This window comes from Argopecten irradians, chromosome 8 (assembly GCF_041381155.1).
Source record: "Argopecten irradians isolate NY chromosome 8, Ai_NY, whole genome shotgun sequence".
NCBI lineage: Eukaryota > Metazoa > Mollusca > Bivalvia > Pectinida > Pectinidae > Argopecten > Argopecten irradians.
Window position 1 is genome coordinate 5,431,671 of NC_091141.1, and position 19,085 is coordinate 5,450,755.

Consider the following 19,085-nt stretch of genomic DNA (forward strand, 5'->3'; position numbering starts at 1 on the left):
TAAAAAGGACAAGACGTAATAAATGCATATTGTATGTTCTTTAAAGTTTTAAACATTTCTTTCTTTTTTGAGTAATAACTTGATATTTTAAAACCAATATAGGGTACCATGATTTATGATGTACAGTATATACCATACTAAGTAACTGGAATTGATTTGCTTCCTTTATATTGAGATGTCTTTGTAAAAGAGAGAGAGTGAGTCAATGAATATTTTGCTCAAACTGTATTAAATAGGTGTTCATTAGCCATTTGTAGTGTTCTAGTGAAATAGAGTGAATTTATAGGATATTGAGTTTTTCTAGAAGTGCTTACCTAGTAGTGTATTTTGTCTTTGTATGTAACAGAGTTACCTCCCTTGTTGGTAGGTATCCATTGTCACGTCTATGAGTGAAACTCACATCAATTTCTCTGTGAAATATGCCCTCAAACACATGATGTGATATACCTACCCACAAGGGCAGATAACTCTTTTAATATGCAAAGGTGGAATAGTAGTATATACAGTAATTTTGTATTGCCACCATGTTATGATATCATTAGAATTTTAGGATACAATGTACCTGCAAGGAATTCACATTTTCTTGTTATGCTCAATGGTTTTTTTGACATATGGACAGGACTAACAACAAAATACAGAAATTCTAAGAAAATAATTATTGGTTTAAAAAAAAGAAAGTGTAAAGAAATTAATACATTTTTAGATAAAAGACAAAATTATATAGAGATTGATATTTGTTTTGCATTTAAATCAAAACATGGTATAATAAAATGTGACTTAATATCAGTTTTAAATCAAAACATGGTATAATAAAATGTGACTTAATATCAGTTGCATTATTAATGCTATTTTAAAATCTAATTATCAGTGCTTGTATATATAATATTGTCAAATTATGTGATAGAACTGACATCGAATGGCTGAATGCAAAATCCATCAGTATTAATATCATTGTGCATTGTTACGTTATGATCATAGTTTATATATAATGAGTGTTATATGTGATATGTCAGATTTTATCTGAATCTTTAGGTGATGATAGGTTATACAGTATTTACAAAATGTATCCGCTGTAACCTCTGTGAACCAATTTTTCCTCAATTACTTCCCCTGTAATAATTCAATGATCAAACCTGTTTAATGCCTCTTTTAGATACACTCCAATTCTCAAATATATTCAATTATCTTACCAAAAACAAAGGAAAAATTCCATTTAAGAGTCATTATTTTGATCAACGAGTGTTAATTTCTTCTATTTATTTCACTCCTGTGGCACTGAGAGTGAAACAAAGGGAAATATAGTGGCTATAAAGGGAAATATAGTGGCTATATAATACAAATACCTTGAAATGTTAGTACAGACATTATGATTAATGGCTATTTAGGGGTGGCCCATGAAGTATATATGTGATACTACTTACATCTAATAGTGGTGATATTTGTCTGTGATTTTCAGAATGATACAATTGTTATTTTTATTGTGATCTTTGTAGATTTTTTCCTGTTTTTGTCTGTGATTTTCAATAGCTTACAGTAAATTTCTTTGTAAGGATTACTACCTGGTACCTATCTCAACTTATTCTGTAGTGCTATCAGCATTTTATATTGGGCAGAAGACCAATATGAAAAATGCAAAAGAACATCAGAATAATTTTTATTAATGGACAAACTTCAAAACTACTGCACTATTTTTCAATCATTAAATTATAGTTATTGTAAATGATTATTCAAATACAATAATGTACAATGTATTGGTATTAGTATTGGAATGAATGTAGCATTTGGTTAAATATCAATTTGTCCGCTAGCTAAGTACTGATAAGAAAGCCTTACCTAAAACCAAATACGTTGTTGCATGTTTTTGATGATTCTTTTAAGAAATGATAGTCATATAGAAAAACTTATCTTGTTCACAAAATTTGAGAAGATAATCTCACATTAAAAATATTAGATTAGATAATCTCTTGTTGAAGGTAATAGAAAATACATTCTCTTGTTAAAGTTGAACATTGTTAGAAGTATTGCATGTCATCTTTATAGCAACTGTCATTTAAATTGAGATATACAAGTAATACAGATTTAGAGTAAAGTCATTCTTTTGATCCATTTCTCATATACATGACGCGGTCCTTGTGAAATGACTCTGACTTAGTAATAATTGTATGTTGTAATAAGATTTGTGTTTACTGCGGTAAGCAGTTGTGAGACAGCTGAATGTGTGTATAAAGAACAAATTGTAGATCTTGTGGAATAGTTAAAAATTACCATGTTGTTCAACTGAACCAATTTTTCATCCAAAAACTGGCTTAATCTACACCATGATGTGACTGCTGTATGGTATAAGAAAGTGAAGCTGCTGAAATATTATCCATGACATTGTATAAGTCAACCAGTGACCACTGGTTGGAGTCAACAGCTGTGTCACTGTCCACTGGTCTGAATCTACAGCTTTATCACTGACCACTGGTCTGAATCTACAGCTGTATCACTGACCACTGGTCTGAATATATAGCTGTGTCACTGACCACTGGTTTGATTCAACAACTGTATCACTGACCACTGGTCCGAATCTACAGTTGTATCACTGACCACTGGTCTGAGTCAACAGCTCTGTTACTGACCACTGGTCTGAATCTACAGCTGTATCACTGACAACTGGTATGAGTCAACAGCTGTATCACTGACTACTGGTCTGAATCTACAGCTGTATCACTGACCACTGGTCTGTCATTTACCACTGCTCTGATTCAACAACTGTATCACTGACCACTGCTCTGAATATATAGCTGTGTCACTGACCACTGGTTTGATTCAACAACTGTATCAATGACCACTGGTCTGAATCTACAACTGTATCATGATCACTGACCACAGGTCTGAGCCTATAGCTGTGTTACTGACCACTGGTCTGAGTATACATCTGTACCACTGACCACTGGTCTGATCAATGAGTTACCATGTTTGTAAGTGACCACTCCAAGCGCTGTATGAACTTTTAGGTGTCAGAGGCTTGAATCCTTACCTGTGCCAATAGTCCCTATGTTTGAGGGCTGGGTCTAACTACTTTCAACATTTTATGTGTACATGTATACAATTCAATCTTGGTTTCAATACATCATGTTTCTCTTTCACCCTGCTTGTTTTTCTTATCATTTTAATTCAACTATGGCAAATTTGCATCGGAGAACAAATGTTGATCATCTATATATCCAAAGTGAAACATTTATCCGTTATGGAGATCAAAACAAAGTGTCAGCTCACAAGAAGTAACCTTTTTATTATAAAAGTTTGGTTGGTCTTTTGGCATCAATCCCGCCGTGTGTTATATCATAAGGTAGCATTGTATAAATAATTTCAGTGAACTCTTAACAAGCCTTTCTCTAATTATCATCTGAAAACTGTAATTGAAAAAAAACAACATGATTTTAAGATGCATGTACCAGTGACCAATGTACCTTATATACATGAAATTAACCCTATGACCTCAATTAAATCTCGGTTTGTGTTGCCTCGGAAGCTACAATTGCGTCAACATCGACAATCAATCCGTTCTCAAGTTTTCGTGTGGACACAGTACACGATTATAGCATCTCCGGTTAATTAGAGAACTAACAATCACATGTATACAGAACGTGGTGCATGGAATAAGGAATTCTACCCCTGGATTCGATCTCAAAAGGCTAAGCGTGGACTAGGTAAAGTTGATGTTTCCTTAAATTGAAATTCAAAGTTTATAACATGCAGTCCTATGACTGTCCGGTTACATGAGTACTCAACAAACACTCTATATATACTGCATGACCTTGTCGCCAAATGTTTTCATTGGATTGGGACGAGAAAACGCTTTCCTTAAATTACGTAATGTTTTCTTATTGAGAATTTGAAATAATAGAGTTATAAGGAAAGTTAATGGAAATGAGGGCAGATTTTCTTTGACCGGCCACACTTCCATCTACAAGATTAATGAGATTTTTACACTCCATTTGAATTTCTCGGACTACATGACAGAAATGATAAAAATTAAGGAAAATTTTTGACATCGTTAGATACAGTAAGCTTAAAATGATATTCAAAGTAGTCCAATAATTTTATAAATGCACTTAAATTTAAGGTAACCTTGTAAAAAGCATTTTGGAACGTACAGTAGATTGTGACGTCATATAGACAATGACGTGAAGTAAGGACTAACGCTACTAACGTTCTCCAAATAATTTGAAATGTTCTTTGGATAGTTTCATAAATTAGGGTTTACTTTAAGCTGGCTCTCACTTAGCTGACATCTTTATAATGTCTCGGGTATAGCAGGTGTAGATATGCGCGCACAAGTTATAACCTCTTCGAATACTAGATGATCGGACACACAAAGAACAGAAAGAGAATTTCATATACATTTCGTATTATTTTATTTCATTTTGATGTGCCATCTTTAGAACTTGAGATCGTCCGGAAGGGATTGGATGAGAGATTTTGTGTACGCTCGGTTGCGAGCCAATCGGCGTCGGTGTCTCAACAAGAACTTTGGGCGTGGTCGTGGTGGGGGCTGCAGGAACGACAAGGACTCAGCTACGGAAAAATAGAAAATAGTAGGAAAGGTGGAAGTGAGAAAAGACAAAATTAGGATAGCCAGGATAGATAGATGAAAATACACCAGGGAAGAGAAAAAGACTTGGAGACAGGGAACGCAAAAGAGAAAAGATTTTCATAAAGAAAAATACCATGGGACAATATACAATCAGATGAGGGAACATTAAAAATTGGCAGTAACTCAGAGAGGGAGAAGCACGAGTAAACAACACATTCAGAGAAGGAGAAATCAAAACACGGAACATACTTCGGAAAGGGGGACATGACAAAATTTAAAAATTCGATAATGGGGGTTGAGGCACAGGGTCGAACAAAATTGTCTCCATGAGCAAATAAGAGACACGCAGACTCGACTGAAAGGAAACAGAAAAACAAACAAAAGAGGAAAGGTAAGCGTATTCTAAAGTGAAATTCTAGAAGGGAAGGTTAATAAATGCTATTCAAAATTGTAATTTGATAAAGGAGAACAAAACTTTGAGAATTATGAGAAAAAGACTTGGTGATTGAAAGTAACGAAAAGGAAAAAACATGGTGATACGGAATCGACTCGACTATCGGGTGAACAAAAGACAAAGTTTCGGCTTAACTGTAAATATGAAAAAGGACACAAAAAGAAAAAGAAAGGGACTGACTGATCCAGGGCGAATAAAGATAACTAGTACGAAACTGGAGAATACAGAGAAATGTCGACTATGGGAGGAAGGGCACGAGAAAAAGGCATAACCGACGTTAAGGATGAGTCACTATATAAATATATATATATATATAAATCACAAAAACTGACGAGTCTCTTTGTGTCACAAAAAGAAATTAAAAGATATTAAGATGGTTATTACTTTCAAATTGGCCTGGCACATGGACAGAAGACTGAGTCGGCACTTTATCTTCTTCGTCCTCTGAAATAAAACATAAGTTTGATTAAATATGTAAAAAAAATATGTGTATCTTATTGACGGATGAAATATTAACGTAAACCTTGTCCAAACAATGAACATTTCAGCAGAACATGAAATTATGTTTGGTGTCAAAAAAAGGTATCAACTTTACGAAAATGCCCCCGACTGCGGGACGAAAGTGTCAGGGAAGGATGTGCTATGTTAAGTGGGGATTGGCAATACATGGCAACTCACGAGTTGGGACAGTTTAACCACGCGACAACTGCCAACTATGATTCTGCCTCGAAACTACATTGTAGGTACATTTCGGATCGTCTTGGATTCGCACTTTGTTGTGGCAGCTACATTTCACTATCTAAAACTTCCGGTAGTCAATTTATTTTTCAGTTTTACATTGAAAATGTCTTCCGGGGGAGGGGTGTCCAATTACGATTAAGACATTATACATACAAGCACATATGTACATATAGTGACCACCAGTCTTTGAAGACCGCTTGTATATATTCATAGACAAGTTTGACTGTAGTTTGTTTTCTCTGCAATCATGAATCTACGCGAGGACAGACTCAGACTAGATACAGGATGTGTTTGAAAATTGTGTCGTTCATCTATCAAAATAATCCCACAAACATTCTACACATATTACGTAATTATCGTGCGTTAAAACATAAAATCGACCTTACCTGGGTTGCTCTCTAGGAACTTTCCCACTTCGTACAATGCCATTGTGACAAAGGTCATTCCAAACATGTCGCCTTGAAAAAAGGTGATATTGTCAAAAACTTAATAGATGCATTGTCTCCAGAACAAAAAAACTATAAATTTTATTCATTTATTTTTATCTGATTATTTTTTCTTTGGCACTGGGCCTCAACCAGTCAGTCGTGATGGTTCGACTGTGCGTCCAGTTTCCAAATGTCTGTAGCTGCTAACGAATACTTCATGATGGTTCTGTTTTGTTTATGTGGAAATAATGTTTCGTGAGATGCAAGCAATTATTTTTTCCAAAATCACGACTGCTGTGCCTTCGCGACTACTGGTAGGGTCTAAGTAGAGTGGGTGGAGATGGTGCATAAGTCGAAATGACAACCTTTGTTGAGATGTCAAACATGGATAAGACACGTTAAAAAATCAAGAAAAGCATCAAATCAGCCTTTTTACAGTATAATTGCGATAAAGTGTATTTTTCACGAAAAAGGAGAGATGTACACTTATATTGACATCGTCACCATACCAGGATATTGACATCGTTATCCTACACAGATATTGACATCGTCACCATACACAGATATCGACATCGCCACCCTACACAGATATTGACATCGTCACCCTACACAGATATTGACATCGTCACCCTACACAGATATCGACATCGCCACCCTTTACAGATATCGACATCGTCACCATACACAGATATTGACATCGCTACCCTTCACAGATATCGACATCGTCACCATACACAGATATTGACATCGCTACCCTTCACAGATATCGACATCGTCACCATACACAGATATTGACATCGTCACCATCCATCTATACGTACTCTTTGTTTCATGGATATCCTTTGAGAATCCGTGGACTCGTCCCGTTACCATGCACAGCATGAACATTGACGTCACAATCGATATTACGTTAAATAACTATTGTGACGTCAGCATAGTATAGGTCTAACCCGAAGTTGATATAGCGCCAAAATGCAGTGTCTATGGCAGTTTCCGTGTCGCTGTGTTATATCCATCCTCGATACTACAAGGGTTACTGTAACTGTCGGTATATCCACCCATGGAATATCTCATAGTAAAACTGGAGGCAGCTCAGCAGATGAACCAATCACATGCCTACAAAGATTTCCTTCAACAGTCAACCGCAATGTACCGTTGTACGGCTCTTTTGACGAACATCAATGGACTAAATTACCTGTTCTATTCTGTTGCCTCCAGTTTTACTATGAGATAGTCCAGGGGTGGATATAACGTCAGTATATAGCTCCTGGTGTATCGAGGATGTTATGTCCCGCTACGCGTGCACGTGCACGTGCGAATCAATAATGCAAATCAGAATTATAACACTTAACGTTTTGGAAACTGATTTGAAAATTGAATATATGAGGATAATTTTTAAAATGTGAATGCAATTAATTCAGAAAGTCGAACAATTTCTATGTTGTAACATTTGGTCCAACCTATGTGAAAGAAGAAACACATATTAAACTAACAGTAAAAAGTCTACAAATGGAACAAATACCTGGACAATTACAGTTGTAATAGCCCAAATAATGCACCGATGACAACAAAAAATGAAATCATAGCCATATCTTAAAGATGCTTCACCGCTGAGAAATGGTTTTTTTTTTTACTTTCAAAAACGGGACCAGACGATTTAGTATTGTTCTTAGTTACAAAAGTTACTTACTTTACACCGTACTGAAGGGATCTTTCTCAAATTTCATATGCAGGTTCCCCTAGGACCCTAGTTGTGCATATTGCAATTTGGGACAGATCAGTTAACAAGATGGCCGACAGGCGGCCATCTTGGATTTTGATAGTTAAAGTTTGTTACTGCTATTTCTCAGAAAGTACTAAAGGGATCTTTCTCAAATTTCATATATAGGTTCCCCTAGGGCCCTAGTTGTGCATATTGCATTTTGGGACCGATCGATCTACAAGATGGCTACCTGGCGGCCATCTTGGATTTTGGTAGTGGAAGTTTGTTACCACTATTTCTCAGAAAGTGTTGAAAGGATCTCAAGCAAATTCTATACACAGGTTCCCCTAGGGCCCTAGTTATGCATATTGCGTTTTGGGACCAATCGGTCAACAAGATGGCCGCCTGGCAGCCATTTTGGATTTTGATAGTTAAAGTTTGTTATTGCTATTTTTTAAAAAGTACTAAAGGGATCTCTCTCAAATTTTATATGTAGGTTCCCCTAGGACCCTAGTGGTGCATATTGCATTTTGTAACTGATAGGTCAACAATAAGTTGGCTGCACGGCCTCCAGCTTGGATTTCATTGTTGAAGTTTGTTACCACTATTTCTTAGAAAGTACTATAGCAATATGTCTCAAATTTTATATGTAGTCGTGTTTGAAAAAGTTTGAAAAGAAGGGAAAAGATCCCTCTTTCCATTGTCAGACATAGATCATTCTTTGGTGGGCGCCAAGATCCCTCTGGGATCTCTTGTTTTTTTTTTTTTTTTTTTTTTTAAATTTTTTTTTTTTGTAATTTTTTATTTTTTGTCAAACAATACATCAGTTTTACATTAATCACATATTCATGAATTATTGATATAGTTATCTTCCATGCACATCTTTCACTCTGCCATTCTTTCATTCATCATTATAATTTCATTGTTTGATTTTTTTATAGAGAGAGGGGAGGGAGAGAAAAAAAAAAACAAAAAAAAACAAAAGAATTGGGAAGGAAAGAAGGGATAATGGGATGAACTAGAAACGAGAGATCGTGAAGTATAATATTTAAATGTAGATATATTCTTATATGAAGAATAATGAATCAACTAAATGAAAACACGATTAAAAAAAAAAAAAATAAAATAAAGAAAGAAAAAGAAAGAAAGAATGGGGAAAAAAAGAAGAAAAAAAAGAAGAAGGAGGCAAGAAGTTAGATAGTCATTCTATATTTGATAGTTACAATAATATTATTGAATTAAAAATTACTGCTCAACATCCTGATCAAAAGCAAGCATGACACATGTATGTGTGACAACAAATAAATATATATTCTATTTTAATAAAAGATATGTGCAACTGTCAGGGATTTGTGAGTTCTACTAGCTTTATCCATTTTTTTCCAATCTTTGGTAAATTTTTTAAAAGTTTTTTCTCCTTTTTTATAAGCTATATATCTTTGAACATAATAATAATCTTTAATACAGTTTAAAAAAGCCATCACATTTAAAGAACCATGTAAACATCTTGTTTTATAAATATACTGTTTGATAAAAAGAACAATTTCATTATCGATTCTTTGATATATTCCGTTATGATTAAATTTTCCGAAAAGCATAGTTTCTTTATTAATTGCAAATGGTATAAACAGAATATCTAAAAGACTTTCAAAATTAGCTAAAAAATCCTGAACTTCAGAGCATTCCCAAAATAGATGAGTGATTGTCTCCCTTTCTAAAGCACATAACAAACAATAAGGATTATTAGAGAGACCAATTTTACAAAGATAAGTGTTAGTTGTTAGTATATAATGGGAGATTCGGAACTGAAGCCACTGAAGTTTAGTATTATTGGTAGAGATGAAGGGTATATTATATATATCTTTCCATGTTTCTTGATCGTAGTCAAAAGAGGTTCCCCATTTAGTTTGACCAGTTATTACAGTATTGTTTTTGACAAGTGCTCTATAAAAATCTTGGACTCCACAAATGTTTTTCAGTATAATTTCAAGACTAAAAGGAATAATTGGATAAAATAGTATTTCATTTGGTAAATTTACATTCTTCAGATACTTTTTAATGCTGGATATCAGTCCATTATATTGAAGATAATTACTTATTACACCATAACTATTACAAAATTCATCATATGTAAGGAATGAACATGGAGAAACACTTTTTAACAGGTCTTGTATAATTGAAATTCCCTTTCTAAACCATGATTGGTAGAAAATCGTTTTATTTCCAACAGTAATGTTTTTATTGTACCAAATTGGTGTCTTAAGAACAGAGTGTTTTTCCGCTTCTAATTGATTATCCTTTATTCTTAGTTTGAACCATGCTGTAAATACATCCTTCCAAAAATCATTCTTACAATTAGATAAAATTTTATTCAGATATTCACTTCCACAGTTTGCCAGAAAAAGAAAGTTTACTTTAGTTTTTAGAATCATTTGCCATTTACCATTTGATCTAAAAATTCTTCTTATCCACCCTATCTTTAACGAGTCTATAAACGATGAAAGATGAATCATTTTCAAACCTCCATCTATATAATTCTGGATAACTACATCTCGCTTAACTTTATCTGAGTTGCTATTCCAAAGAAAATTAAAAAGAACTGTGTTTAGATGTTTTACAAAATTTTCATCTGGATTTGGAAGTGAAATAAAAAGATGATTTAACTGAGAAATTAAGAGAGATTTTATGATACACACTCTACCAATAGGAGATATTTTTCTTTTATTCCATGTTTTGTATTAAATTTTTTAGTTTACATAATTTTTTATCAAAGTTCATTTTTGGTATTTTATGAAGATCAACATGAAAGTCAATACCAAGAAGTGTAAATTTAGTAACTCCCCATTGTAAGTTCAAGCTCGGAATAAGTGTATCATTACTATACTTTTTACTGCCTATCCAAATAACCTGTGATTTTCCTGTATTTATTTTAAGTCCTGAAATTTTGGCATAAATATTTAATTCTGTAACAGCTGCCTTCAAAGAGTTTTCAGATCCATCAAGTATTAGAGAAGTGTCATCAGCATATTGAGAATTTAAAATACTACAATTTTCTATATTTATACCAACAATGTTTCTGTTATTTCTAATACGAATAGCCAAGACTTCCGCACAGATGATAAAAATATAAGGAGCGATTGGATCGCCTTGACGACAACCGCGCATAATATTAAAAAATGAAGACAAATTACCTCCTTGATTAATTGCAGAGCTAGCATTATGATGTAAAACTTTTATCCAATTTCTTAAACTATTTCCAAAATTAAAGTATTTCAGAGTTTTATCAATAAATTTCCAGGAAACGGAGTCAAAAGCTTTTTCGAAATCAATTATTAACAACATTCCAGGGATATCATATTCCTCAGTGTATTGCATAATGTCATAAATTAATCTTGTATTTTCTCCTAAATATCGTCCAGAAATAAAACCTGTCTGGTCTGAATTCAAAATTTTACCCAAAATATTTTTAATCCTGTTAGCTATTGTCCCAGAAGCTATTTTATATACAATGTTTAATAAAGAAATTGGACGCCAGTTTTTAATAAAGTATTTTGATTTGTTTGGCTTTGGAATACAGGTGATAATGCCCTGACGTTGTGTGATTGAAAGTTGACCATTTAAGTACCCATAATTAATAGAACGAACAACGAAAAACCCCAATTTACTCCAAAAATATTTGAAAAACTCTGAAGTGTATCCATCCGATCCCGGACTTTTATTATTTTTCATATTTTTAAGAGTTGTTGATGCTTCTTCAAACGTTATTAGACCCTCCATACTCGAAGATTCTGTATTATTTAATTTTGGAACTTCACAACCTTCTAAAAATTCTTCTAAATCTACTTCCTCAATGTTCTTGTCAACAGAGTATAATTGTTCATAAAAGGATTTAACTTCACTAAGAATTTCATCTTGATTAGTGATAAACTCTCCATTTTCTTTCTCAAGTTTTGGAATAATTTTTGATACATAATTTCTACTTTCTAGATTTAAAAAATATTGTGTAGGCTTTTCCCCTTCCTCTATCCATAAAGCTTTTGACCGAATTACACTACCTTTAAGTTTTTTCCAACCGAATCTCTTCTAATTCCTTCTTTTTTCTATTCAATTCATCTAGATCTATATCAACAGTAGTTTGATTTTCAAGTTTACTAATATCTTCTTTCAGATTGTTCTCTCTTAAATTCTTTTGTTTCTTTTTAAAAGATGAATATGATATTGTTCTTCTCTCTTATTTCCATTAAAAGTGTCTCAAGAAAGAGTTGATCATTTATTATAAATTGTAGGCTGCTATCCTGAATATTATCAATAGAGTCAAGATTATATATTGGCAGACAGTACTGTGTTTTTACAGATTTAATTGTATTATTTACCAGGTTCAAATATTCTTGATCATGTAATAATGAGTTGTTAAATTTCCAAAGCCCTTTACCTTTTTTGAAGTCATAAAATTTTAAAACAATCTTTGGAAAAGAATGATCAGACCTATACCCTGCATCAATATTTGCTTCAGAAACACTTGACAATATATTTCGAGAAACAAGAAAAAAATCTAATCTTGATTGTTTTACAGGTGAATGTTTTCGCCATGTATAACGTTTCAAATTTGTATTCTGTTCCCTAAAAACATCTACCATATCTAAATTTTCTATTAAATTTAAAACTTTCTCTCTAGCCTTTGGATTATTGATTTTTTTATAGCTTTTGTCATAGTCCAGCTCAGGGTCAATAACTAAGTTAAAATCACCACAGATTATATATTTATCATTATTAAAGTCAAGGATAGTATCTTCCACTCTTGTAAAAAAATCAGGACAATCGGAGTTTGGACCATAAATATTGATTAATGTTATATTTTTACCTTCAATTTCCAAGTCTAATGCTAAAAAATTACCAGACGAGTCTATCTTTTCCTTTTTGATCCTGCAATCAAAATTATTGTTAATTAGTACAGCAACACCCCGTGAGTTAGATTTAAAAGAATTGAAATGACAGTTATAACCCCATTCATTGCGTATTAGTATTTCTTTTTCTTTGGTAAAATGTGTGTGTCTTGAATGCAGTATATATTATAACTTTTGTCTCTTAAATATGCAAAGACATCTTTACGCTTGAACTTATCCGACAGACCCTGACAGTTTGCTGATAGTATCTTGACACTCTCAACTAATTATGAAACCAAAGTTACAAAACATGTCATCATGCTTGCTTCTAATAGCTGGTTGCAGTAGGCATATTGAATAAATCACGTAGAGAAGGTACTGTGGAACACGATAAATATAAATAAATTTCCAACGTGCGTTATTGTTGCAGCAATTCCAATTTCTTAAGTATAACTTGCCATCCAGAAAAACAGAGTAGGAAAGAAGAGAACAGAAAAGGGGTAGATAGGATACAATAAAAAACATATACATGGTAGGCCTAGTTCGGTCACTACTCTTCCCACACCGTGCTCGCTTACTTTACTGTTGTGTCTTTGTCATATTGGCGCATAAATGAAACATATATTTATATTCAAATCAAACGCACCAATGACAAAGACTTACATACCGGAAACGGAAGTACAAATCTATATGAGAAAACCTTATCCAAATTAAATCCGGATAAGAAAAAGAAAAAAAATATCTAAAGGGAAATCCTTATTTGATAATAAAAAGAATACAACTCACATTTGAATATAGAGGGCAAAATTTGACTGATACGTCTATCTGTATATTTCAGAGGCATTCATTGCGACAGAAACATATTTCTGATTACAAATCAGACAGGAAATTAACGGAACAAAAAATATAGACAGGTAAAGGGAGGCCACTCTTACAGAGATTTACATGAGTTATGGTATCAGAAACATAAATATTACATGTTTCTGATATAATTACCATACAAATGAAAATAGAAAAAATAAAAATATAAAAAAAAACCTATGATTACTGTACATGAACACAAAATCTGTGTTTTTTGTTTTCCCAAATCGAGGAAACTACTCTCGAAGAACATTTAAAGTTACAGTTTTTGCTCACAATTCAATATAACATCAACTCGCACTTACCTTACTCACAGAAATTTAAATATTCCATTTTTTAATCCAAACAAGAATAATTATGCACAACACAAAAATTCACAGTAATCACAATAAAATGTTTTATCGCGGATCGGTAATCCAGAGACTTAGTCTCTGGCGGTAGTGCTGTCCACTACCTATAGTCCATTACCGACCTTTTGTAATGCAATCTCAGTTACATGTATTTCAGATTGTGAAAATACTTGTACAAGTAGGTCTATATTTCTATATATTCCTTCTGAAATTTGTGTCATTCAGCAGGAAATCTTCTTCCAAAGGAGTATCAAACAGGATTCTACGTTTTTTTGCCGTTTTCCAGAATCACAAATAATTTTCCATCTACGCTATACGAATTCTTAACACAGTTCAAATTGTATGCTGTTTTCAGTTTTTGTTGGTTAAGTCTTGTTAGATCTTCAAAAATAGTCATGCCGGTACCCTTCAGCTGTCGTCTCGCGCGGATGATCTCGTGCTTTTTCCGTCTATGGACAAACTTTACAATAATGTTCCTTGGACGATCTTTATTGAATTTACCTAGCCTGTGAGCAATGTCAATGTCCTCACTCTGTACGGGAATGTTCAACTTACGGTTTACAAAAGACACAACAGTTTTTAACACAGTCATCTACGGATTCGGAATCTGAGGTATCCCGGAGTCCGGATATACGGATGGAATTCTTCCTACCGTGTTGCTCTAAGTCATTGTATTTAGAGTACACTTCACATTGTACCTTCTGTAGCTCGATGATTGTTTCTTCTTGACTCTGGACTGTTTGTTTTAGTCTGTCATTGCTATTCTCTAAGTCGAAAATCCGACTCTCAAGTTTCTGAATCATGTCCTCATTTTCTTTTCTGATATCACTTTTGAGTTTATGTATCATTTTTTCCATAGTGTCACTAGTGATTAGACTCTCAAGTTTGTTATAAATATCCACAAGACTTTCCTCTACAGATTTCTCATCACGTCCTTTAGATTTCCCCTTATTGGAGTTGAAAGTACCTCTTGGAGTCGACATGACTATAGTCTATAAGTGTAAATATTATATATAGTAGGTACAATTGTATGTACACACCAGATCCACTGTAGAAGTATACAGGTGTGGGGTGAGTAGATCTCACCGGAGTCACATCATTGTCTCTTAGAAAAGTGTTTCAAAATCAACTTTTACGTATAAGTCTGTGCCAATTTCCACATGTATTCGTTAGAACTCTTCCTCAGACATCATACTACCAAAAGCTGTGTAGCACAGTTCCATCAAAATATAAGAAAACATAGATCTTTATCGGAGCCCTGTACAGTGTTGTCTGGCTCGGTCACCGTGACCTTGACCTCTCAAATCGTGATTATTTTAATAAATTGGTTCTGTACAATATTGACGGATATCTTACCTTAAAGAGAAATAATTTATCTTTCCATTGAGTGTTTGATGAACAAATTGGCCAAGTATTGACGAAGTTATGGCTTGATGAATCGGGAAATTTACGATAAATATTCTAGGTAGACATTTCCTTGTCCGGTAGAAATGTCGTCTCGGCTCTAATGGGTACCTCAAAAACCAAGCCAAAATCACAAAATCTACGCTTATGGTGGTAAACAGTACCCATAACTGTGTTCATCCACAATCTCCTTTGGAGGAGTTATGACCCGTACTTTGTAGAAACTCCATTTAAACATCGTGTAGCTCCCTTACTTTAAAGCGAATAGTCGGGCAAGTGACTGTAAAATCGGTAAAAAATGGTATTAATATATCCGGTATAATTTCTTATGAATTAGAAAAAAAAAACTTTCCGTCAAAATCGCTGTACATGCGAAGAAAATAATAATATCTATGGGAATCCTAAAAGTCCTCCCGACCGGCTAAGAGTGCAGGTCAATCTTAACGCATGCGCAACATCCACCACTCTCCGTAGTAAACAAAACATGGCTACCGTAGTTTTGAACCAAAAGGTTTCCGCCAAAACAACCAACTGACTCACCTAAAATGCGAAAGGAAAGGCAATGGAGCAGCGACAATCCCAACAACTGACTCGGTAAACATTACGACGCATGGAGAGTGTTAATACAACTTGTTATAGTGAAGAGAACAGTTCAAACGAGCACGCGGCTCCGGACCGCTACTGTAATAGTCCGCTAAACCTGCCTATATTATTAGGCTTTTTTTTTTTTTTTTTTTTTTTTTGCCTAATATATAGTCAGCTCGCGGTACCTCTTAAAAATGTGAAATCGTAGGCCAGATTTGGCCTACGCTACGTCAGCGGTATATTTCTAATATATCGTCCATGCAATGCCGGGAAAACATACACATACCTATATATTGGGATCTTATGTACTCCACTGCCCCCATGTTACATCCCATTTATGAAATTAAACAACTCTGCACAATGAAATACTTCCGAGACCCTTCTATTTCACAGATTTGTAATGGCCGCCGTATACACATTTAGTAGAGCAAACGGCAGCCAATCAACTTCGCTTCCGGTTTTATTTTTAAAAAACCACGTGTAGTTGAAAGATACATGTATATGCAACGTGAATATCGCGAAAGTGATGCGGTACCAGCAATAGTCGTGTTCAATTTGAATATTTGACAACATGTCGTGTATGTCGACTATAATTTCACTATAAAAACTCTAACTGGCTAGCATTTTTTTTATCTTTCAACTACACGTGTTTTTTTTAATTCAGAAAGTCGAACAATTTCTATGTTGTAACATTTGGTCCAACCATGTGAAAGAAGAAACAAATATTAAACTAACAGTGAAAAAGTCTACAAATGGAACAAATACCTGGACAATTAATAGCCCAAATAATGCACCGATGACAACAAAAAATGAAATCATAGCCATATCTTAAAGATGCTCCACCGCTGAGAAATGGTATTTTTTTTACTTTCAAAAACGGGACCAGACGATTTAGTATTGTTTTTAGTTACAAAAGTTACTTACTTTACACCATAACCACCATTGAAAAGTTTGAGCTTCTAATTTTACTTCAAGGTAAAATATATAAAAAAAAAATAATTAATTGCATCCTGAAAAAAATCCGTGGCAATATATCCTATATGGAATGAAGTACTAATTGCGCATGCACCAAAGGGAAATAATTTATTTTATATTATGTAAATAAATCATTTTATGTTAATTAGATATATTACATACACACGAAAAGCATGCACAAGGAATAAACACCAATTATTGTTCAAATGATGAACATCATTTATGCTCTGTCGGTGGTGGAGCATCTTTAAACTTAATAAAGAAAATGAACACTTGGTTTTTAACTAATTGACATAAAAATTATAATGCGATGCTAACTGTTATGTTCTTTTAGCTCACTAAAACAATGATTAGTAGTCTATGTTTTAGGGAAGTAAAAGAACATGAAAGTTTAGTATCGCACTCTCATGTTTATGTCAATTAAATTAACATTATGTTATGGAGATAAGCCTCAAACGGTACAATATGTAGGAGATGAGCTGGGTGATGGCACTCGTGTGTTCAAAACAACCCGGGAATCCTGGGATCCCTCCTTTCTGCACAGATGAATCAATGTATTCATTTGCCGTCATGTACGTTGCCATCCGTCTGGCGAGTATGGCAAAGAAGATCTTCCCCTCAACACTGAGTAAAGAATTCGTCCTGAATTGTGTGATATTCTTAGAATCCTTCTCTTTCGGAACAAATATTCCCTCGGCTTTTTGCCAACTATCCGGTATCTTGCCTTTCCTCCATATGACCTTTAAAAGCCTCCACAGCCGTTTCAGGGGTTTCAGACACATTTTGTAGTACTTATATGGTATCCCGCTAGGTCCTGGAGCTGATGCCGTCCGTGCCTTCCTGACCACTTCTGTGATCTCCTTCCAAGTTGGCTCCTTCGTATCGAATGGAATTGATGGTTCTTCAGAAAAAGTGATTCTGGAACACTCTCCGTGCGGTGAGTCCCTATCTGCATCAGAGTGCGTTTCCTGTAGGTGTTCTTCAATCTCTTGTCTATTGGCCTCTAGCTTCCCCGATCTCTCTCCCCCAAGAAGTGACGACGAGAATTTGTAGGAGTTTCCTACAAATGCAGACCTCTTCTTCGCTGCCTCTCGCCTCTTTCTTCTGGCGTTCTCAGCGTTCCGAAGGGATTTCAGTTGTTTCCTGAGGTCGTCTCGTAGCTGTTGCAAACCGATCCTCTCCTTGATGTCCGACTTTCTGAACCGATTCCTTAAACATCTCAGCTCCCGTCTCAGTTTGCTGATCTGGTGTTTCCTTCTGTTCGGTTGGTGAGTATTACCTTGCCTTTTCTGCTCCTCTGTACCAAATCTTTCACATCCCCATGTGTACACAATTGTTGTCAATGATTTTATTTTTCTCTCCACTCCACCTTGCAGTGTTGTCTCCAACATCGTATCCAAGTCCTCGTTTAGTTGTTTCCATATGTCCTTATGCGAGGCCACTTCACCTTTCTCCTCCTTTCGACTGTAGGTTCATCTGCTTTAGTCCCTCGACCATCTTCTCCCTAAAGTAAACTCGCTGTGACGACACAGCAGCAGTGAGGTACTCAGCGCTTTGGTGCAAATCCTGACTGGGAACCTCCTGCGTCTCACCAGATGGTCAGATGGCATATCTGTGCGCTGCTGCAGTTTCTCCTCAGTTTGGCACTTTGCTCTTGCCTGGTGGATACGTAAGCCTCAAAGATTTTTGCTGACTTTCCCACAGTGGCACTTGATCTCTACTTCCTTTCAAGTCAAAGTCCGTTGGACGAGCCTAGTCGTTGCCGTGTTGTCTGTCCTCTCGTGTCTTTCACCCTCCCCTTCTCGGAAGACTCTGGGGGTGTTGCTTTGAATGTATCTTCATAGCTGGTGGTAGGTTGTACCCTCACGGATACTGTGAAGTGGGAAGCTGCCCCATTACACCCTGGTACTAGTCTGTTCCTAGATGTCATCTGTCTTTCCAGTGTCTCCAATCTGTTATTGGTTGCCATCCAGTCTGTCCTGGAAGTCACTGGTAGCCCAGTATAGTAATATTACCTAATACAATTCCTGGATTGCAACTCCACAGACGTCGCCATCCCAGGTCCACCTCTCCCTGAATGTTTCGACTCCTAACCTGGAACGTCCTCAAGATGGCGAGTC

General features: G+C 35.0%; 1 protein-coding gene across 1 annotated transcript; it reads right to left on the reverse strand.

Moving 5' to 3' along the window:
- Window positions 1–4,379: 4,379 nt before the first annotated feature.
- LOC138328754 (uncharacterized) lies at window positions 4,380–7,182 on the reverse strand. Its single transcript, XM_069275502.1, has 4 exons — window positions 7,027–7,182; window positions 6,164–6,235; window positions 5,421–5,480; window positions 4,380–4,563 (listed from the first exon to the last, which is right to left on the reverse strand). Exons 1-4 carry the CDS (start codon window positions 7,091–7,093, stop codon window positions 4,427–4,429), a joined length of 336 nt encoding a protein of 111 aa, XP_069131603.1. The 5' UTR covers window positions 7,094–7,182; the 3' UTR covers window positions 4,380–4,426.
- Window positions 7,183–19,085: the final 11,903 nt, after the last annotated feature.

Excerpts from the sequence above, each read along its gene's own strand:
- LOC138328754 (XM_069275502.1), bottom strand. The coding sequence starts at position 7,093 with ATGTTCATGCTGTGCATGGTAACGGGACGAGTCCACGGATTCTCAAAG. Across the intron at positions 5,481-6,163 it reads GTTCCTAGAGAGCAACCCAG|AGGACGAAGAAGATAAAGTG; the intron begins GTAAGGTCGATT and ends GTTTTATTTCAG. Across the intron at positions 4,564-5,420 it reads TGTGCCAGGCCAATTTGAAA|CTGAGTCCTTGTCGTTCCTG; the intron begins GTAATAACCATC and ends ATTTTTCCGTAG.